We start from the raw sequence: 23,401 nt of genomic DNA, 5'->3' as shown, positions 1-23,401 counted from the left end.
AACACGCTTCTTAGAATTTAATGCTGAGAACAAAAAGAGAGCCACAAAGCCTTTCCCGAACAAGACATGACGAGAACACTTTTCGCAAAATCATTAATTTTTTTACACCTTTGAGAATCATGTGATGTAAAAAGCACCACCCTGACCCTATCTCGTTCTATCTAGTCAAATATGCCTGATTCCATGATGTTCAACTCAAGGCCCTTACTACCACACGAGACAGGCGGAGAGATGGTGACTTCAGATGAATCTTGAAGAGGTGATTCTCTCTCTGCTTCACTTTTGTCGTCTGCAGCTTTCGATCTACCAGCATCAAAAGTCTCTCTCAGTTTCACCAACAGTGCACAGCATGTGACGATCATCTGTACAAACATATGCCATAAAAATGATACAGTGTAAAGTAACATTAAAAGCCATCTTTTTACCTTCTTACTAACTTTAGAAAGATTCTGTCCCCATGGGACTCAGTGACATGCAACTATAACTTAACTGTTTCCTGTGAATTTAAGAAGTACATCTTCAAAATTTCTTGAGTCAAACATTATCGTCGAAGGGGACAAAGTAAATTTCCCAATGCAATAATTAACATTAATTTTGCGGTAAGATCTCTCAGCATGGGAAAATCTGCACTAGGGTGATATTTACTGGTGAAGGTTTTTCCAAAACACCGGTGTCATAACCCCAGTTTGCTTTAAAAAAAAAAAAGAAAAGAAAAGTATAAGAAAAAATACGATTAACCGTCCTCAACATTCATGACTGAAATGTAGATATTTTCCCAGAAAAAAGTCAAGACTAGTCGTGTCAAAGGTTATAAGATATATATTTTAGAAGGAAAACTATGTTTCCAGCTCCTATACCTGTATGAAGATTGCTGCGCAGAAGATGTAAGTATAACTCCCCGACGGATAACGTGCTGTTTGGAACCCAAAGTAACAAGTTGCAGTTATCAAGGTGTATGTGCCAATGAAGGCCCCCAACTGCCCAATAATCCACCTGGATGAAGGTTGATTCCAAGTCTTGCAGATAATGGCCAACACCAGGCCCGAGTGGACAAGGTTGTGAATCAAAATTAACCAAAATGGTAAACCAATGCCGAAGTACAGTGGTAGTTCATCACCAAGAAGACAGCTGAGGAAAGAAAAGAAATAATGGCTTTGAAAATGCTATCACGATATCAAGTGTTACCTCATCCTGTTACATTTTATTCATGTCTTGTTTCCTTCACTCTAGACAAAACAATGCTAAGTCATGGAGTACAAACCCCGTCGGTACATTCACTCGTTTTCCTTTTAGACACATTTTAATTGTGTCGAAAAAAGTTTCCACAGAATGAAAAACAAGGATAATGTTTAACCAGGAAGGAAATTTTACAAGTTGGTAGACTTTGTGTCATGAGACATGATTTTAATATACAAGTGGTTATTTTGGAGGTTGACAGTCTGAATGCGGCTAAATTCACCTTTCTTCGTTTCGATAATCTTTTATTTTAGATTTGCATTAGGCAAATTAGATGTTGAACCACTTCTTCAAGCAACAATGTACTCACAAATCTCCCCTGCCATGAAGGTCGAATGTAAGAAACAACGATCCACCTGTCACCAGCATCGGGAGGCCTTGTTCCAGACAAGGAAAACGAAACACCAAATTTATGATAAAGAAAAGTGAAGTTTCAGCAAAGGCAACCTTCAAGCATGGAGAAGACGTTTTATTGATCAAAGCTAAAATTTGCTTGAAATAAGACTACATACCCCATGCCAAAAGGCTAGCTATCGTTACACGTACAGGACTTTTTATTGCCTGGTCTGTCGGTCTTGCACTGACGTAGACGCTTCTCGCCTCGATGGCTGTCCACACCAAGGTTGTTAGTGGTAAATATTGCAGTAGAGCAGACACCACCACGCACCAGAATGCAGAACCCTGTTCAATCAAATTAGGACGTCCAAAACATCGACAAAAGACGGTGGAGGTTATTTCTTACAGTGCAACAACGCTTGAATACTTTGAAATTTTGTCGACACTTCAAGAGTTTTACCTTTGCAGTGTCGACTCCTGCGGTGAACACCAAGTAAAGCATCAACAAGGAGAGGATGAACTGAGCAAAGCTTGGGCTGAATGTGCTGCCTCGAAGCCTCCTGAAGGATAAAAGGTAAGTCGAGCAACTGTGGAGTGTTTATTTATTGTCACAGAAAACAATTATACAAAGTAGAATGACTTTTTGTTTAATCTTCGTTAAATTAAGGAGAAAAGATGAAGAAATGGAGGTTCTTGTAATTGAAAAGGAGCACATTCGAATCAAAGAATCTCCACCTTTTGGGTCGTTTCACCGACTCCTCCGACTATTGTCCATCGTACAGGAGAAAGAAAGGTTTGTTTGAACAAGTTATATTTTTGAGATCGTTCTCTGTTTTAGTAATACTTTTTCTGTTTTTGGAAACATTTGTTTTTACGAGATTTATTTTCAAAAATTGTTTTTATGGGATACATTTTTTCAAAGTTTTTTTTTCACGATATTTTTTTCTAGCCCCAGACTGGGACCAGTCTACTAGATCACCTCCGTATCCTTGACCCCACGACGGCCCACCCAAAAAGTGGAATATTCGCTAAAAACGCTTCCTATGAGGCTCAATTTTCTTATCTGGCTCACGCACACATCTGGTCATTGATCTATCAGTACGGGCTATTTTTAGTTTGTTTCGGTCCGTGAATTTTTGGTTTCTATTTTGGACATCTCAACACGGACATTTGTTCACTACGGCGATTAATGCTTTATCGTTGGACGGGTGAGACACACAGTCACACTCGATTTCAAGCATTGCACGTATTTTGGTTCGCGTTTGTCGAACGTTCTTAAACAACGTCAGGTTCTGGGGACCTACGTCTTTAACGCTGTCTGATTCGAAGACCAAACAGATCCTGACTTTGTATCACCTGTTTCATAGGTTCGGTGCTTTCAATTTCTAAAACAAATTAGGAACAGGTTAACCGGTGTGAATTTGTCACTGCTGAGTGGAAGGATTATTCTTAACAAAATTTTCAAAAACATCAGAAATTTTTGATTGGCATTAAAATTATGGCAGTACGGTGGATTTAATCGCCCGAAATAAAGGCAAAGCAACACCTGCATCATTTTGATAAGGATTCTTACCGCAAGGTGAGAAATGCAAGAAGTAACAAGTAAAAACTTGCTGAAATGATGCAACTTATTCGCACGATAGGATCCAGCTTACGCTGATGTACTCTCAACTCTCGTGCCATCTCCTGCAGAGAAAAGATGTTCGGGTTTGGGAGATGAGAAATCCTGTCAACAATGTGTCAAGTAGACCTTTTGGTATGACCTCGCAAGTTGTATGATAGACCATTTCCAGAGTGTAAAAAAAAAGACTTGTTTAATTCAATTGATAATAGACCTGAAATCTAAAAAGGCGTTTTATAGCAAGATATTGTAATTATTGATAAAATTTATAAGCAACATCAATAAAAGAAATCGTGGTTTGTTTTGACCATACATCAAATGTTTGCAGAGAGAATAAGTTCATCTTGATAAAAGTGTGAACTTTTCATTCTGAAGAAAATATAGTTTAAAATACGAATGGCTGTTTACTAAGTATATGGCAAAGTGTGTTGCTTGGTTACACAGGCATCTGTATCTCCCATTGGTCAGTAGGTTAATCTCACATCCAACATTTGACCAATCACCGGCTCCGTTCTCCAGAGTGAAGTCCCAGAATACGCACACGGCAAACTGAGTGTCATCTATCACTGGAACCTTGGAAAGAAAGAGTTAAATGCAATAATATCAAAGTACTAAAAGAGATGGAGTCCTGAGAGGTGAGGCAAGTTGAAGTCATGTGCCTTGCTTGGGGTCACAACACACATCAGAACTCTTGATTCAAGCATCTCAAACTCCGATTAATACTGAAAAATACTGAAAACTATACCATATAATCCGCAGACGTTGACAAAAAAGCACAGCTAGCGACTGTGACAACCAACCTGAAATTCAACGACGACTGGTACCGAGTGATTGGTCAGTTGCACGTCATCAACACTGATTGAGACCACGCCCCCAGGAAAAGTGAAATGATTCCCCCCTTCAGACTTCGTCATGCGGTAAGAAGGGAAGAGAGTGTCATCCCCATAGATGACAAAAGTCGCATGAATCTGCTCAAATGTGTTGTTGCCTGAAAAAGAAGGATTAACTCTACAAATTCTCGATCATAAAATGTACAAGATTCCTACTAAAAAACGTGTTCCTATCCATAACATTATCATTTAAAACAACACTACGGGCTAGTCAATTCAAGTTACAGCGCAGTTTTAGCTACCGTTTGATATGCTAATTGTGTTTTCCAGCTACGGATTCAGTGGATGAGGTACGGTGGGGGGGTCATCCCCGCTTACTGTCATTGTTTTATTGGAGGGCGCTACGGGAGTTGCGTAACTTGTTTCTAAAGGTTGGAATACCATCTGAAAGGTATCAACCGTTTGGTGGTCTTAGTTTGCGTGAACTATGAATTCACCAACAGCGACAACTTCATGTAATAACCCACCCCCTACGAACTGATCTTTCCCACCCACCCCCGGCACTTGGATCCGCCCATGCGTTTACATGTTATCCAGAAGTTCTATCTGCATTGTGAATGCTTCACTCTCTTGGATTATTGAAGTAGATTGGAATTTTAAGGCTGCCAATGCCCTTATCGTTACTATACCTAACTTCGCCTGTGCCAACTGTAGGACTCTTCCCGATAAACTGATCGTAGTGGACGCATCACCTGGTATCTCACTGATACTATCGTACATCCTGATGTCTGACCCTACAAGTGTATCAGCTCCTAGTTTACTTTTGAACCAGGCGAAGCTCAGGTCACTGCCGACATGGGACAAATTGAGACCAACCGCCTTAGCCTGAATGAATTCCTTGTGGATTCTAACAGCGCCCTCCTGACGAAGCGATGACGAGATCTGCGTCTGAATGGAATCTCGAATGGAGACAAGACTGCGGCTGCGTCGACAATCGCTCCCCCTGTTAGCGTGTAAGGACTTCATGATGTTACTGACAGCCTCGTGAAGATAATCAGTAATCTGCAATTTGTAAAATAATCAAGTATTTGTCCCTCAAACCTCAAATAAATCCTCAGAAAAAGAATTTTACAGGGGTGTGGCCAGAATCTTTTTCTGGGTAGCAATTTTTTTTAGGAATTGAGTAAAGTATTCATTAGCAGCAACTTCATCAGTTGTTCGCGGTATCTGCTGCTACATCTGATTCGAACCAGCCAGCCAACACCAGCAAGCTCGGAGGTCAAGTGGGTAAGACGTCTTTATGCAGGAGGTCGTGGGTTCGAATCTCACCGGAGTACGCTTGTGGCCTTTTTTTGCAAGCCAAGTATGCAGTGTTAAAAATATACATGTCGGACAGGGGAAAATTCCAAAATTAGTTCCGTCTCCCCGGCGCAAATCTATCTTTGAAATAACTTCATCAGATTAGTGATAATTAGAGATTTTCGTTCCCGTACATCCTGTTTTCGTTTCTTAAACTCTCACTCTTTCTCTCATTTTCTTTCAGGCAGGGGCGATCTAAGTCACTTTTTGGAAATCAAGAGGCAGACCACGAAAACCCGACATCGATATTTTTTTACCCAATGAAAATGAAAATGGCGAAGCTTATCTTTCCTGACTAGATGGCACAATAAACTGAATTGTAACGATCAGCACTTTTGGGTTTTAATTAACTTCGATAATCACCCAAAGTAGCACGTAAATAATTTTTGGAGGCTTTAGAGTCATGAGGTAAAATGCACAGAACTCGTTTGTTGAGATATGTTGTTCAACAAGACAGGAATGACTATGTTTTTCGAAGTGCAAGAGGACTCGCAATTACACCCCATTACACCACGAGTCCAAACTCAACCAGAAGTCCACGTCTGGTGGGCAGACTCGATTCAGCTTGGACTCGGCTTCTTGGACTTCGATAAAGCGACTCGGTTACTCGACCCAATGTGATATCAGTGTAACTCCTTCGTGGCTTTCTGGCCTTTTGTTTGATATTTAATGTATTTAAATATACCGATGTACACGCAATCAAAGGTCAGCAATGATTAAGGACAGTGGATATACATTGTATATACCTTCGGTTCACCAACACCCATACAGGCCAAGACATGCAAGATATCTGAAGCGTGTTCCAGAGTCACATCGTCGAATTTTGATGTCTTGGATGTCTTCGAAGCAAGATATTCAGCAACTGTTGTAACATTAGCTCTCACAACTGGAAGCTGCTCAAGAAAAAGAGCAAACATTAATCTTCAAGAGTGGCCGTATTTTTCAGTCTCGTCGGGATTTGAAATCTAAACAATATTTCTTGGTTCTAAACTAACCTGAGAAACCTGTTTGAGGTCAGTTGTAATTCGGATTGGACCACAGTTTCGTATCTCTGGATTTTGCCATCTTGAAATTCTGCCCTCGATACCGCTCGTAGAACAGTTCCTGACTGCTAATGGCATACCATCTACATGGAGAGGAGAAGCGAAATAAAAGCAGATGTCGGGACAAGGGAATTCCATCTCGCTCGAGAACTAAACAACTCTACCTTATCATATCCGCATGTACACAATACGGTGCAGAAATGCAGAAATTGGTTCTGAAAAACCAGAAAAGCCTTACTTGATTTTGAAAAAAAAGGCAGAAATAACTCAAAATTTTGAAGATCTCCAGATCCATGGCTCCTTTTTCAATAAACTTACATTTCTGGCTCACGGGAGGGCATCTCTCTACACATTCCGCCTGTGTTCCCGGCATAGTTTCCAGCCAGGTCAGAGGTCCCAGTATTGGGTCAAAGGTGACATTATGTGTGCAGTTAACTAATACTTTAATGCAAACACGTGGAAAAGAAAGGGACTTTATTATGAGCCAAAAAAATTGGAGGTATACTTTACCGGTAATTGTTTGGGTGGATAGGTATTAAAAGGCATGTAAAGAGTCGTTTCTTTGAAATGATAAAGTAATGGAGAATCATTTGAGACGGTTAATACATTAGAACTCTTTCCTCTTTTTAGGTCAGGGATGTGTCACGTTAACACCAACCTGCAACAAGACATTTATCAGCTGAATTCATAAACATACAGAAAGCTGATGCTCTCACTCTGATGCAGGCACAACATAATTCCAGTTAAAATTTGAGCTGTTTATAGTACCTGATACGACAGGTTGGAGGGTGCTGATGACTTCTCTGTCAAGTGGGGGACGCACGGGCGCCAATGCGTTATCAAACGCCTTCTCTGAAAGTTTCCAAAAAATAATACAATATAAAGACGTAACGACCACTCAAACAGTAATAAATGTCTGTTATTAAGCACGGAGGTCTATGAGTGGATTTCCCATATGACCTTTTTATTTTCTTTGTCGATTCATTGCTTACAAGAAATAAGCAAGCAATTCTTTATCAGAAATGTTTTCAGAAATTCAGTTCTGGGTTCACAATTTTAACAGAAAATCTATCGATCAGACTATGTCTTCCTGGATGATATCACAGCGACAGCGCCTTCAATAATTGTCATGCAAAGCAAGTTTTATTCAAATGTTACAAAAGTGCCCTTTCGAATGTATTTAGGGATGTAAAATAGTTTTCACACATTGATGAAGAGTAAAAAGTTGCAGAATAATTGTGTCTAAAAATATTCGTTACAACTACCCTTTAATGTCACACATTTGGGCGGGTGGAAGCTTTGAGCATGTACAGATGAAGAAAAAAATAAGTACTGAAACTTACAGTGATTTACTTTGTGGTTTATTTCATTTTGAAATGAAACAAGTGCACCTCAGCATTAATCTTAAGTCGCTACTGCTTCCGATATCTTGGTCTTTACGTGTCTGTGCATTACCCCTAAAAATTAGCAATCCAATCCCTGAATTTCAGCCAAAAACTTCTCCCACGTTACAACCTCGTACCTCGTACAGACACGTAGAATGAGCAGGTGTGACTGATGTTTTTACTTCCGCTTCGATCCAAGACCACATACTCCACTAACGTGTCCCAACCGACTTTTTGGACTCGCCAGTTGTAAGTCACATTAAATTGATCCCCGCTCTGACAGGGCCATGGAGTGGCGTTTCCCCCCACCTGCTGGCATGTGGTGTATTCCACAGACTTCTCCGGTTGGTTTTTAACAACTGGCTTGCTCCAAGAAACGTTTGCTGATGAATCACCCCTGGGAACGAGGACTGATATTACATAAAGTCCGCTATAGTCCAGTCTGGCTTCTGGCGGTGGGCATGTACGTCTGAACACATCTGTAGAAAAAGAGAGACAGACAGACAGAGGAAACACCAAGTTGATCATTGTGCCTTCAATTCTTTCAGAGGTGTAGGATACTGTAGTGCTAAAACAAAATTCTCCCAAGTTGAAGATGCAGGAAGTTGGCTTTTGCTCTCACAAAATCTCATAAATTTGGCAGACTGTGGGACTTTACAAAGCTTCCATGTAAAAGAAGCCTACGGCAGTATGGCGAGTCTTAAAATTCAGTCCGAAATTCAGGAAGGTGATGTCCAGAAATTAGGCATGAAATCTGATAGGAGGTCACGTAAGAAAATTATACGATGTAAATTTGAAAGTGAAAGAAGATACACATACCACAGCTATTTGTTTTTCCATTTATACCCTCATCTTTGTGATGAGCTAACATTTCACGGGCTTTAGAAACAAAGAAAAAGGAAATAGACCACAATTTGCCATCCCTCTCGATGTTTTTCGCTGCTCGCACGGGGTTTTTAGGGGGAGGGGAGCAACACTATAAGATTACGGTGAAAATACAAGTCAATAAACATCCTGTGAATCACAGGCTGGCCTGTATTATTATTTAATGCGACAGAAATGCTTTTGAAATTAAATTTGGGAGTCCGTGATACTTATGACAACGACATTAACAATGTATCCTTAGGTAAAATACAAAAAAATGTTGTACATTGCTAGCTGGCTACAGTGACATAAATACACAATTTGAAAAAAGTTAGAGGACTTGACATATCCATGCTTGAAGAATCTTACCCAAATACTGACAAAATCCATGCGAAAGATTATGTAAGGAGTTTTTTTAATGTATCTGTTTTGTATCCTGTAGTTTTCAGTTGACACCATGCAAACTAATGTTTTTAGTTGTGTGAGCGCCGGGAAGAAATTACCTTTGCAGACAACGCCAACTCTTTTTGATCCACAAAATTGTGCGTAGGTTTTCCAGCCATGAAATTGGCAATGAGCGAGCTTCGACTCATTACCAACGCACCGAACGCTGTTCATGAAGACCGGCCCTGTTCCGGGCGGAAGTAAGGGCCGGTAAACAGATGCCTCAGCTCCATCAAAGCCCAGCTGATTGCATACAACACGTGCATCCTCTATGTTCCAATTACTAGAGCATACAGATCCCCACTGTCCGCTTACGTACACTTCCACACGTCCAATTTCATCCGAAGCACCATCCATCAGCCGAACCGGGAAATCTTCATCTGCATGTGAAAAAAGACTTCGAAAAATTGATCACCATCATCTCAAAGATTGTCATGCAACACCTTTATAAGAAATAGCAATACCGGCGTTTTGTAATAGTGCACCTCCAAGAGTTTGCAACGTAGGCCAATCATAATGCGCGAAATCTGTCGACCCAATGCGCGTTTGGAAAGGGTCGACATATTATATACGCGCATTACGCATTTTGGCCTACGTTGCAAATTCTTGGAAGCGCACTATTGTGGATAGCCCGTATTGTATTGTACTAAACAAATAGTTCATGTTTATGAGTGCAATGGTATTAAGAACAATTTCATGAATTTACAGACTGGGTGTTCTGTTCCACGGGGAAGGGGACGTCGAGTGGAATAGAACACTCATCCTGTCACTAAATGTATTCTTTCCGTTGCATGAATAGAATCTACTCTAAATGCGACGCGCAAGAACTGTAACGTGTGAAAGTACCATACAAAGTGCTTTTAGCATTAGTATGGACATGTATTTTTGTCCTTGTTTTGTTTTGACCGTATTGTACTGCAAATGTCTTTTTATAAATGATTTGTTGTCAGTCTTCTTTGTCTGGTTCATTTTGTTAATAAGGCATTCTGTATATGCATATACCTCATATGAATATATTTCCCCCCTTTTATTTCAATGTCTTATGGTCTTATTAACTTTCACTCTGGAAGTCATAAATCTTCCATTTATTGACCTTGAATATAACTTGATGTATACATTGCAAAACGGAAATAAATGTTGAGTCAATCTTAATCAAGTTAGATGCAAAGAACCAGACTTTACAATACTTCAGTTTAATTTAAACGCTTCAGGCCCACAATCGGAGATTGGTTTCGTGGGCGAAGCCTGAGACGGAGTCGAAGATGAGTACCGGAAAACAGCTTAAGTGTGAAGGGACCAGCATGCGCACCTTGCTGTACACTGGTATGATTAATGGGATAACCAACGATCCTACGGTCTATCATTAGGCCTATACCGAATAATTCATAGCACGTGATCGGCGACCCATCAATCATATAACAGGGATTTATTCAGGCGTTGTATAAAAGTATTCAGGCTCAGGTGTTTTTGAGAGTCTTACCTGCTTGGCATATGGCCTCCGCATATATACTGCCGGCACAATGATAGTCACCCAAACGATGTCCTTTTTTCATCTCACAATCAATAAGCCTACTTTCATTGCCATGGCAAGAGGCAACATCTATATACACAGAGCCCTGGAAAGTGTCATGCGACACAATGCCAGCAGTGGCAATACTGGCTCCGTCAAATCCAAGTTGCCTGCACACGACGCTAGCATCAGCTGTCGCCCAAACGGCACCACAAACTGCACCCCATTGACCTCGGAACTGTAGTTCTACGCGCCCTGATCTCGCATTAGGCCCGCCCACCAAGCGAACTTGGAACGCCTCCTCTAAGACAATTTAAACAAACAAACAAACATATCTGACTGATTACTCATTAGCTTGAGTGCGGTAATATAAAAAACGTTACAGGGTATGTGATATTTTTAGATTAAAGATTATTAGACACGTGTAAATATGGATTATGTCAGCGCCTTAAATAAATTTTGTGTAACTATTTGTTTTCAAAATATCGAATCCGGTCAGATATGAAAATGCTATACTGTATATGACTTGAATTTTCCATAAGGTGTGAAAAAACTGATACGGCTAAAACAAACATAAGAAATTTCATAAGTTGGAAAAGGTCTTGTCTCCGTCTCCTCTTGTATTGTCTCCGCTTCGCGGCTTCGCAGCTTTACTAGTCGCTGTAATGTGGGTTAATAAGCCATAATGGCCGGGGCAATAGGCTACACGCAATGAGAGAGTCATAGTAAAGAGATAGCAAACTTAACTCGCAGTTGCACAAAGTGGCCGTGTAATAGAATTGTTGGTACAAACGGTAAACAGCAGTGTATTCAGGTTATTCATGCCTTAGCCGTCCCCTCATTTCTACAGAGCAGCCACCATGCAGAGACACGCTTGCGGTTGGCTAATTGCGCCTACTAACTCACTTGACGTATAGTGGGTATGGTGTCAACAAACATGACTTCTTCCCATAGTAATGTGTGTTTTAAGTGTTGTTCACAAAAAAGAAAGCCGATTCCCCGTACAGCGTGTCAGTAGTCTGAGTTTCAAGTACCTTACCGACTTTTTTTTGTAAATGACACATATGACACACTTTGCTATGGCCTATGGAGGACATCCGTGTTTGTCGATGTTTGATACCCACTATAGGTCACGTGACTTTGGGCGCATGCGGTATATTAACACCTCAAAAGACAAAAGTATTGTGATAGCTAATCAAACTCTTGAGTAATCCTCACACATGTACACGAAGCGCTCATTTTAGGGGCACAATACAGCATTCTGTTTTCATGGAATTTCATTCATAATGTAATTTTGATTCAACAGTAGCTTTCTATAAAATTATTTCAGTAACTCAAGACACGCTTGACCATTCGACATATGAAATCTTCCAACTTTGCTAAGCTCACCAGAAACAACAGACAAGCATCCAGCATTGAGCATGCAGTGAGCAGATTACCTGTTTGGCATGTCACTCCAAGATGGCTTTGTTTTGGGTTGAAATCATTCCTGATAAAATCACGGTTACTAGTCGAGAAAGGACAGTCGATCAACCTGTCCTCATTGCCTTGGCAGTTGACTCTGTTCATACGTGTAGGGCCGCGTCCTTCACCAAAAATGTTCAGCACAGCTAAACTGGGTCCGCCAAATCCAAGTTGTCTGCACACGACACCTGAATCCGTCCGATCCCAACCATCGTCCTCCACACTCGCCCATCGCCCCCTGAATAAAATCTCGACACGCCCCTCTGTATTTGTCAGACCTCCAACCAGTCGAATTGGAAACTCGTCATCTGGTTAAGGTAATCAAAACATAAAGGAGTATAACACAATGATGAATGGAAAACGTTTTGAATATCAGAGCAAAAAATACAACGCCATTGTTTTTTCAAATGTTACAAGTATAGCCACGTAGCTGCGCATGCTCGCTGCCAGATAATCCAAGCAATCAATAACTGACGGTTCAGTCTCGTGCGATTGAGAAATTAGGCCGTATATCTTTTGAAGGGCTAAATTGTACCAGATCACCCAAGTTACCCGAAATTGTAAATTCCTCTCCCGCATTACCGTGGGTCGGGTCACCTAGTGATACTTACCCCTGTCCAGACTACATATGCAAATTTCCCATGTACCTATTATAATTCGCTGAAAAGACTTGATTATGCATGCTGCCCCTTGACCCTCCACAATGCACTGCGGTCTCGCCGCCATGTTTGTCCTTCTTTTCGAAGTGAAGAAATTCCCGGAGCCATAGTGGGAAAGGACAGGCCGAAGCGGCTGGACAGGGGTAAGTATCACTAGGAGACTCGACATCACACTAATGTGGGGGAGGAGTCTCCTGCGTTCACATACCCCTGTCCAGCCTACATATGCAGAGTGGCACCGTATCCTGGAGGAGGGTCGGCGACGGGACAGTAGTTACTAAAGAACATAGGTGGGCGTCGCCCAAGCGAACACTCACCAGAGAAAAGGGTATCTACAATGAAGAGTTCATTGTTCGGTGCGCTTGATGCTGTCCCAATGATCGAGCGAAACGTTGCTGCGCCGTGAGCAGTCTCGCTCCGCAGAACATCCTTCAGTTAGCACTTGTTGAAGGTGGAAGGGGATTTCCAGCAAGCCGCCTGGCACATATCCGCCAAGGAAACGCCTCTGAAATACGACCAGGATGCGGAGGCGGCACGAACGTCATGGGCTCTGATAAGAGGACGAGTCTTCTCGTCATGCAGAGTCGGCCAGTCTTGGTTCGCGAAGATAATGGTCGAGGTTGTCCACCGAGCAATAGTGTCTTTCACTGCTGGATGAAAGGGCGTTGTGGTAGTGATGAAAAGTCTGGAGCCAGGTTCACGACGATGCTTCGTCCTGGCGAGGTACCACTTAAGAGTACGAACTGGACAACATTTCTTGTCAGAGTCATCTCCCGAAAGAGAGGTTATAAGGGGGATAAATATGTCTGGAGGCCGGAAAGTAGGTGTCTGGTTCTTTGTCAGGGAGAGGGACCGAGGTAGAAATCAGGTCGCTCTTGGGGCGGTACCGAGACAGGTGATGTAGTTGAAGTGGCCGCATCTGCAGTCGACACCGTGGGACGAGGTCGACCATACTGGCCATTGGTCCGGGAAGACGGAGCCAGGCTAGCGCCGGAGGTGCCTCGGATCGCAAAAACTGAATGACACATTGTTGTAGGTTGAGGATGCGCTCCGGTGTCCGGCCCGCGATGCCTCTGTGAAGGTCAAGGATCGCCCCAAGGTAGGTCAGCCGCTGTGCTGGGTCGAGGGCCGACTTGTCGTGGTTGACGAGGAACCCCCGGCGAGTTGTGACATCGAGGGTGAGAGAGGTGCAGGCTCTGGCCTCGTCGGGGGAGTGACCGACGATCAGCAAGTTGTCCAGGTATTGAAAAATGAGGACGTCGTGCCGTCGTAAGTAGGGGGCAACAGTCTTTGCGATCCTGGTAAAGACCGTGGGTAAGGTTGAGAGGCCGAAGGGAAGGGCCCGAAACTGGTAGGTTTGGCTGCAGCTCTCGAAGCGTAGGAACTTGCGAAACTGTGCGTGTATTGGGATTTAGAGATACGCGTCCCTCAGATCTATGGAGTTGGCCCAGCACGGGACTGGTAGGGAGCGCAGAACCACGCTCAGTGTTTCCATTCGAAATTGCCTTGGCTTCATGAACTTGTTGAGCGGTTTAAGATTGATTATCGGTCGCCATTTTCCCGGTTCTTTCTTGCGTGTCAGGAAAAAGGACGAATGGAAACCGGTGGATAATTGGTTTGGATATACCGGTGTTATGGCTCGTTTGGGTAATAGTGTTGAGATCTCCTCCTCCAGAGCTAGGCGCTTGGATTTGTCGTATGGGGGAGGAGTGGAACGGAAGACCATCCCTGACGACGGGGGACTCGTGAACTCGAGGGAATTTTCGTAGGCAACGGTGGAGAGGACCCAGCTGTCCGAGGTGATTTCCCGCCAGAACCCGATGAAGTTGCCTGGGCGGCCGCCGACGGGTTCGGGATCGGCGGCCGCCGTAGATGAATGGAAGTAGTCACCGGCGCCGTCCCCCGGAGGGACTGGGGGCACGGCGCGAGAATCCACGGCTGGCGAGGCGTGGCAGGGGTCTTCTGGAGGCGGTTGTGGGCGGGGATAACCGGGGCCCGACGGCCGAGTAGCTGCACGGAGCGGAGGATTAAAAGAACGGCCTGTAGACGGGAGGGGATCCAGCCGTCGTCTCGGTGGCGGTGGGGGGCTGTCACTTCCAGGAATCGGACAAGATCTTGTCTCTGGCAGCGTCAGGGTTATCTGGGAATGACAAGAAGAATGACAAGAAGCGAGAGACATCCTCTTGAAGAAAAATGTAGTTGGACGGGGCCCCGGGAGGAGCTGTGCGCAAGCGTCTAACCTTTGCGAGGGCGTTCACCATCTCCACGCTGGAACCGTCTAAAGGAATCTCCGGGAAGACGGGTTAAGCGATTCAAGGCATGAAGGGTGGCATTTGAACGAAGAGTGTCCCTGCTCAGACGGCGTAGGTTCTGGCGACGGGAATCCAAGGACGTGGATCATGTCGCGCTATAGAAGGCGCAGGTGACCTTCCGGCTGGGTCAGACCAGCCACCAAGTCGATGTCATCATCTTCGGAGGAGACAGGCTGAAGACTGGCGGGAGGAGGAGCCGACCCGTGTTCCGAGCGGAACGAGTCACCATGAGGCGGAGGTGGTCCCGACGCCGCGACTGATTGAGGGGATGGTTCTGGTTGAAGAATAGAAGTCGCCTCGGTCTCCGAGAGGGCCCCATGTGAGGGAGAACGGACGGCCGGAAGGGACTCCAGGTCTTGTGTCGTCGCAGCTGGCTGAGGTTTAGAGTCAATCTGGCGGGCGAGAGAGGTGACAGCCTCTGTGAGATCTGAAGGGTCGCCATCCATGGGGGAGGATCCGAATCAGAGTGGCGTCTCTTCTTCGCCATGGATGAAGAAGAGGCCGAAGAAGATGACTTAGCCTTGCGCATCTTAGTTTTTGCCGGTGCGGGGGGAACTGGAGGCCGGAACAGTTGGAGGAAAGACCGGGCGGGGATCCCCCGAGTGGTCGGTCATCTCCTGGGAGGAGCGCCCCAAGTCAGGATCGACGGCCTCATGACCAGAACCCATCGGCCTGCTAGAGCTGCGGATGAGGTGTGGCGGACGGAAGCCCCAACGGCGAAGCAGTCAGGGAGGGCGCCGTAATCCAAGGCAACGGGAGGCTGGGCAGCATGCTGGCTAGCTGACTCACCCGTGGCAAAGGCAGTTGAGCGCGTCGAACCCGATGTAGAACCCGTTGCCCGCTTAGAGGGAGTTGACTGGCCCTACCTCTGAGCTGGTGCTGCTCGGCGAATGGGAGCCGGTGAGGGGCCCGGGGCAGACGGCGGACCGTCGCCCCGCGGGCCCTGCTGATCCATCGGTCAGTAGAGTCGTCCGGGATGCGGTTGGTGGCGATGCCCGGGACCTGCAGCACAAAGAAATAGGAGCGGTTCAATACTCCCAAACAATCATGATCAAGGGCATTGTTGCAGCATAGCTTGCTCAACCCGATCTGTTGGCGTAAGGTGGGCGCTGATGACCACAGGTAGAGTATGAATTCAGCACGCAAGTCCGGTGGGTAGGTGGGTGGGGTAGTCATCAGTGATCAAGGGCATTGTTATGACACCGCTCTCTCAGCCCGATCAATCCTGGTAGTGGTCAGCGATCTGGGCATTTTGTGGTACCTCACGGTCAGCCTGATAGGAAGATAAAGGTCCGGGGTCTGTTGCGGCAGAGCACGCTCACCCCCGGCCTATTCATTTTTACTGGGTCTCTCCTCGTCAAGGCCGCTAATTAGATAACGCAAAACCGCACCACAAAGGAGCGGGCAGCCCACCAAGACCTGCTCCGCGGCCAGACCCGTATAGCGTTGGGCCGTTATTATTCGAACGCGCGCACCGCATAGAGAACAAAGGGCTTCCCAGCCCTGTTCAACGGCCATACCCAACACAACGTATCACAGTAGGTCACACCCAAACCTGTATACGATGCACAGAAAAAGAGGGTCAGAAAAGAACCACAAAGAAAAACACAGCATGCAAAAACAAAAATATCTTACTAAGAGATAAGAAATCACTCTTTATTTCGTAACAGGAATCAAGTCAATTCACAAACGCGAAAGGTACGGAACTCGAAACTCATAGAAACACGTCCGTAAACGATAGGCGCTGAGAGAAGAAAAACGAACATGGCGGTGAGACTGCAGAGCATTGTGGAGGGTCAAAGGGCAGCATGCGTAATCAAGTATTTTCAGCGAATTATAATAGGCACATGGGAAGTATGCATATGTACGCTGGACAGGGGTACGTGAACGCAGGAGACAAATACATGGAATCTAAGTGCGTCACGTGCAATTCGCCCTGAACACGCTGCCATTCATCGTTTCGCCCACTGCTTGCTTACGCGTTTTAAAATCACGGGTATACGCACATGACTGGTGGTCTTTGTGGTTATACGTCTGTGGTCTGCAGAGACATCTAAACGCATAGACCGTCAGGTCCTATTCAGAGCTACAGGGGTTTTTCGTGATCTGCGCGGCGCCCGACTAAAAACTATGGTCAGATTCACCCCTCGGTACAGGGAAATTACGCACAGTCGAAGAATTTCAGCCCTAAAATTCTATGAAGCTAGTTTTAAATTGTAAAAAAGTCCTCTGTTTACTTAATCTGTCCCATAGAGATTCAAAACAATGCGATTGTAGCATTTGAAAAGAAGATATCGCAGTATCGAAAAGCAAAAAAGGTGAACGTATATTGAAGCACATGTAAACAAATGCAGGCGATGCAGTGCATTGCGCGTAATGCGTGCTGAACGCGCTGCCATCTATTCTTCGCCCATCATGTTTGCCCATACTTTTCCAAATCACGGTTATACGTGCAAGACTGGCGGTCTATGCGTTTATATGTTTGTCGTGGTCTGTGCCTATCCTCGCTGAGTTGAAGTGAACCCTCCCCAGCGACAGAAAGACAGAAAGTACGAAGTTTTCCAACTGGGTTCTTGCATGCATTTGGCGTGCACGCAGCGTGCCCCGCGTCAAACGCGCATAAACGTACGCGCCTATGCGGTGAGTTGGTACCCAACAATCTCGTTCCCATGGGTACAATCTTGCCGCGCCATGTTGGTTCGCACCATGCCTTGCGACATCTAGTGAAGGAACCCGCACGCAGCCCATGGAGTCGAGGTTGGGTACCAAAGGTCTGTCAATTTTAATTTAACGTCCGTACGCCCTCTTTTGTTCACGCTCGGAGCGGATTGGAATACCGGACTAGCTCACATTACCTGCCTGACAAATAACCCCTGCATGGTGTCGACAGTAAAGACCAAGTACTGGGATAGTACAGTCCAACAAGCTTTCCTCGTCACCCCTGCAATCCACGTTTTGTAAGAAATCCTTGGTATCACTTTTCTTGGGTAAGTTCAAGGGAAGAGAGGTCCCTTGGTAACCTAGCTGACGACACACAACGTTAGCTTCGTTGGTGCTCCATCCATTTCCACACGCAGCTCCCCATTCGCCGTTGATGAGGACTTCTACAAGGCCTGCTGTTGTATTCGATCCGTCATCAACGAGACGGATCTCAAAATCTAGGACAACAATAACACAGTAATCACCAGCCAGATGAAGTCGAAATTCAGTTCAATGACCCCCTGCGTGTTCCTATATGTGTCTATTTTTTCCTATAGGCGTAGTCCAGTCTTTGGTGTTGTTCTAAACTGAATTACTGTATAACAATTTCTCATTTGTAACTCTTTCCTCTTTCCCCATTGTTCCTGTTCCATTGTACCATCCAATAAAACACAGGGAAAAAATACGTTAGTCATCGATTGATTGTTGCATGTTATAGTGATATGTCAACATGACATCATTTCAAATCCATCTTTATCCGCGTAGACACGTTTTTATGCGAGGTGGAGTAGTTCCAGAGAACTGGAGTAAAAAAAACAATTAACTATCAAAAATTGATAAGTTCCTTGCTAACGTCATACTTTTTGCACTTAAGCATTCTTTAGCACTCTTTAGCATTTGTCGTTTTATTTTTTACTATATCACTCTAAAGCTTGTATTACCGTGATCTTGTTCTTGGCGTCATCACAATAATATAAAAACTTTCCAAACAATATGCAAAATTGTGTAGGTTTAAATGGAGAATTGTGCAAAAAGGCATTTTAAATAACGTTGTAAGTTGTCATTAAGTCATTTCATTTTTAATACACATTCTATCAATATTCATGAAAGCGGAATATATGTTCGGACTAGAAGTTCCCGGCTGGATTATGTCATATAAATATATGCCTATTTGACGTCATGATGTCGCACTGTATTGTAGACCATCTATATGGATCTTCTGGTTAACTGTATAAACTGGGGCTTAAAAAATGTTTTCATCTTGAAAATCCTCTATCAAACTGTTCTGATATGTTGAGTGCATTGCCTTTTAAAGACATAGGTACTATGCGACGCCTAATTTCTAATATTGGAAAAAATGGTATTATTGAAATGTTTATATGCACCGTTTAATTGGCTGTTTGAGCTCTTAAACTCTAGAAGCCGGGACAGAATTTGCCTTTCCCTCCCCGACAATTTCTCCAATATCGTCGCAATGCATATTCCCACTCCGAGAGTTTTTCCTTTTTTGTCATTTTGGCCCACTTCTGTTAAAAATCGCACCAACAGTTCGTGAGAAAACCCGGTTTTTTCCTTCGAAACGTCATCCAAAAATGTGTATCTTTCCACTTGCATACTCGATGCCAATAAACTTCAAACAACCGTAGAAAGCATAAATCAGTTGTAATTTCACAGATGCCCATTTATGGAGTGCCTTAGGTGAGCCATGCTTCAACAAGATCGGATGTGGAGTGGAGGTGGGATCCAACCCACTCAAGGTCCGAAAAAAAGACATGGCTTTACACTGATCCAGTAAGCGCCGCCCACTGCGCACATATATTAAGCTAATTCTCCAATGCCACACAGGCACGCGCATTATACGCGCGTGCACTCACGTCAGACATAAATCACAGTTGTGTTTGGTCAGAAAACACTGGGATGGGGCTTAATAGATCGTGCTATGGAACACCCTTTAGATTCTTCTTCATTTAAAATGTAAATACCTGGCTGACAGATGACGCCGACAGACCTCCCGTAGCATCTCCGGTTTGTCCAACCTCGAAAGGCACAGTCCGTCAGCCGTCTTTCAGTCCCGTTGCAAAGAATACCCATCATACTACCATCAACATCCGGTCCATTCCCTATAGCAAAAACGCTTTCAGTCGTTAGCAGTCCACGACCCCGATAACCGAGTTGAGAACACACTACACTGGGAAATGACTTGCTCCAGATCTGCTCGCGGCACACGGATTTCCAATGGCCGTTGAAGAACACCTGCACCAGTCCAGAATTATTTGACTGGCCCCCAAGAAGTCGTACTCGATGGTCATCGTCTCAAAGAAATGAAAAACAAACAAACAAAACAAAATAGTTTAAATGCTGTGTTTGAAATGTCCGATTCTGTTCATCACACTAAAAACAAATGTATAAATTGTATACCATACTTGGAATCGTACGCATGTTAGAAAATTGTGTAGGTAGATGATTTTATTAAGTGTGACACTAACATCACCTTTCAAAATTGATTTAAAGGATTCTTGGTGATCATTATAAACTAACTGAAAGTTTAAAACAACTTAAGACTCTCACCTGCCTGGCACACTATTCCGACTGGATTGAGGATTGTTGATCTGACGGGCGCGTTCGCCATCTGACAGTCAGCAAGTTTCGCCTCACTACCCTGGCATTTTACCTGATAGAGAAACTCGTTTTCCTGCCCTCTGGTGTGATATCCCGTGGATATGTTGTGCCCAAGAATACCCAGCTGTCTGCAAACAACGCTGGTTGCTGCATCATTCCAGTTTTTTATATCAACAATCCCCCACTGACCATCGAAATAAACCTCTAATCGTCCTTGTTTGTTTGACCATCCACCACGAAGTCGAACAGACAGATGTGCTTCATCATCTTTAAGAAAAATAAGCGTTCATAAAAAAGCGTGAAAACTCAGCGTTCGTTTACGAAAGGAAGCCTAAATTAATTGATGAGACACAAAGCATGATGATAATTAGAAAGCTTATGCTTTCTCTCACATAATGTGTAAAGTTTCTTTTGAAGTTAATGTTCTTATCGGTCCACTATATTTTGCGACAAAGCACTTCTGTGCATCAGTTTTAATGAAGTAGACATGTATTATTAAAATTATGTTCGGTAATTCTGTACCTATTTGACAAAGAATGACGACAAGAGTAAAAGTAAAACATCCGTGCTTTCCCCAGCCGTTTTCAGCACAATCAGTCAATGTCCTCTCATCTCCGCTGCAATTCAAGGTTCCAAGATTTACCGCCGGGAGCGAGCGCACCGCTACCGGGTATGACATGCTGGTTCCGTTGTAGCCAAGTAGCCTGCAGATGACGATGGAACTCAACGCCTGCAGGCCGCTACCGCAAACTGCTCCCCATTCACCCCTGAAGGCTACCTGCAGTAATCCTTCTCGCCCATTCGTGTCCTCTCTTCCAACGAGTCGCACAGGGAAGTCTTCACCTTGAAACAAAATAAGTGAATAATTAACTGGAAGCCTGTGATAACAAAAATTGGAGGAAATGCAAAAAGTTTTAGGGCCTACAAATGTCCAGCATTCGCCCACACACAAAAGAAGTGTTGATGCGTATGGTCTTCTAGGTTTCTTTTCTTTTAATGCCTATCATTACATTTACATTTAATGCCTATCATTACATCCTTACCAATCTGGCACAACACGCTGGCATCTAAGTTGTGGAAGCAGTCATTTCCCCAGCCTTGGAAAGCACAATCAGACAAATGTGTTTCGTTGCCTATGCACTGAACATTCTTCATCAACACGTGACCGCTTCCTTCGCCAAAGTATGCGTCTGTAACGGACGTGTTCGGACCGTAGAGGCCAAGTTGACGACACACCACGCTGGCATCACGCGGATCCCATTCGGAACTACAGATGGTTCCCCACTGGCCGTAGAAGAAGATTTCAACACGACCCTCTGTCTCGGTGTTACCACCAACCAATCGAACTGGGTAGTCATCGCCTGAAGATGTCGTTGGTATACAGAAGGATGTTGAGAAAGCGGTTGGAAAAACGTTAGAAATTGACCGGTCTACCAAGCCAGGCCCACTGTTTGAAATCATATAACCGTGCCAAACTGCGGTGGAGTGTGGACCAGTGGTTACAGGTTTGCGATTCATGATCAGATTGTAAGTGTCGGGGGTTCAAATTTGACTGCTATAGCCCGCTAGCACAGGTCGTGTTTAACGTAGCCAATCACAGTGCAAAGCCACCAGTCCTTCTCAGCTCTCTGTTTGGGCGCTGGGCGACGAGCATTATGCCACTATAGGTTGTCAGCCTAGAGTCAATTTTGTCTGGTAGCCAGGGCAAAACATATCCAGCGCACCAGGCAAAATCGACCGGTGTTGGACTATCGGTTACAGATTCAAGCTTTGCTCACTGCCCGCTTTGTACAAAAAAGTTGGGTAGCTTGTGAGTGATCACGATATAGCAAAGTTAGAAGGGCGCCTCAGTTAATTCTTGTTTTCTTTTTTTTTTTTACTTAAAGGGAGAGTCCTGAGGGAGGGAAAGGGGTTAAACCAATTACTTGTTTTCCCTTTTACACTTAAGGTTGTCGTTATCTCTGTGTTTCTCTTGGTAGGAAATTCCAGACAGGTAGCCGATATTGAAAAAATTTTTCTTCATTTGTCGGAGCCAAAAGTAAGGGTCGGCTAGAAATTAGAACCGATAAATTTAGCTATCGACGCCCTAATGGATCGGTCCATTCATGAAAGCGGAGCTGAGAAACAAACAGAAAGATTCAAGAATAATAAGTCGGGCATTTTAGGTTTCTTAGAGACGCAAAATGAACTCTTGCAACTCCACAAGGAGCCTGTTATTTTATCCAACGTAGAATATAAAAACAGAGCTCCTTATTTACAGGTGGAGACATTCATGGGGTGGAGATAGGAGTCCGTTCTTGTACGACCCAGCCCCTCTGAAGAACAGGTTTTCAATTGCGCCTAGTGTACTCTAGTCGTGAGTCTTCTTCTTCGTCGGCACTCTTACAATGAACGGGATAAGCAGGTTTTCTGCCATGATCTTGCGGATCTTTTTAGCCCTTTTAAAACAGTTTCCCTATAGCGGTTACTTCCCATAAACTAATTTCGTGATATACAGTGTAAATTTTAGATATTTTTCTTATTGGTAGTTTGGAATCCGCTGCTTTCGTCCAAAAGGTATCATTTTTAATCAAAATCATCCTCAAAATACCTGCATTGACAGTGTGAAAGGCCCATTGAAATGAGAAAACGGCGCCAGTTATCAGAAGGAACTGCAGGCAACGACGGTGCCCTTGGCGCTTACGAACCTTTACCGACGTCTGAAACATCTCTTGGCTGAAACAGAAGTATTTACACAAAACGACACAATATGTCAACTTTGCTGTGATGGTAACAAAGATAATACACAAGGCGCACGGGCCATGTTTAGAAAGACGAGACTTATTCAACTAAGCAGTGAAATCTACCATTTATCAATATTATAAACTTCTATGACTGTCAACTGGTTTTAACAACATGCAAGATTAAATTTAAGGAGCAATTAAGTTTCAAGCGAAATCTGGAAATCAATGGAAATATTTCGCTGTCAGAACTTGGCAAGATATTTTCTCACCACCAACTGAGATTAAGATCATCAACC

At 44.0% G+C, this 23,401-nt stretch overlaps 2 protein-coding genes across 2 annotated transcripts; both read right to left on the bottom strand.

The window, feature by feature from the left end:
* Positions 1-1,037: 1,037 nt before the first annotated feature.
* On the bottom strand, positions 1,038-17,594 carry LOC110985413 (uncharacterized). The gene is made up of 17 exons (XM_087141433.1): positions 17,070-17,594; positions 12,068-12,400; positions 10,599-10,931; positions 9,178-9,498; positions 7,948-8,289; positions 7,194-7,277; positions 6,744-6,866; positions 6,378-6,508; positions 6,129-6,275; positions 4,713-5,085; positions 3,994-4,181; positions 3,602-3,766; positions 3,146-3,258; positions 2,033-2,132; positions 1,783-1,917; positions 1,547-1,613; positions 1,038-1,128 (listed from the first exon to the last, which is right to left on the bottom strand). Exons 2-16 carry the CDS (start codon positions 12,195-12,197, stop codon positions 1,596-1,598), a joined length of 2,703 nt encoding a protein of 900 aa, XP_086997559.1. The 5' UTR covers positions 12,198-12,400; positions 17,070-17,594; the 3' UTR covers positions 1,038-1,128; positions 1,547-1,595.
* LOC147798262 (neurotrypsin-like) lies at positions 15,159-21,843 on the bottom strand. Its single transcript, XM_087141231.1, has 5 exons — positions 21,426-21,843; positions 20,905-21,225; positions 16,584-16,618; positions 15,930-16,065; positions 15,159-15,490 (listed from the first exon to the last, which is right to left on the bottom strand). The coding sequence occupies exons 1-5, from the start codon at positions 21,841-21,843 to the stop codon at positions 15,159-15,161; spliced, it is 1,242 nt and encodes a 413-aa protein (XP_086997357.1).
* Between the last annotated feature and the right edge of the window lie 1,558 nt (positions 21,844-23,401).

Source organism: Acanthaster planci, linkage group LG09 (assembly GCF_054643075.1).
Source record: "Acanthaster planci isolate LZ-2023a linkage group LG09, COTS_SCS, whole genome shotgun sequence".
In the NCBI taxonomy this organism is placed as follows: Eukaryota; Metazoa; Echinodermata; class Asteroidea; order Valvatida; family Acanthasteridae; genus Acanthaster; species Acanthaster planci.
This window is presented reverse-complemented; position numbering and strand designations above follow the sequence as displayed.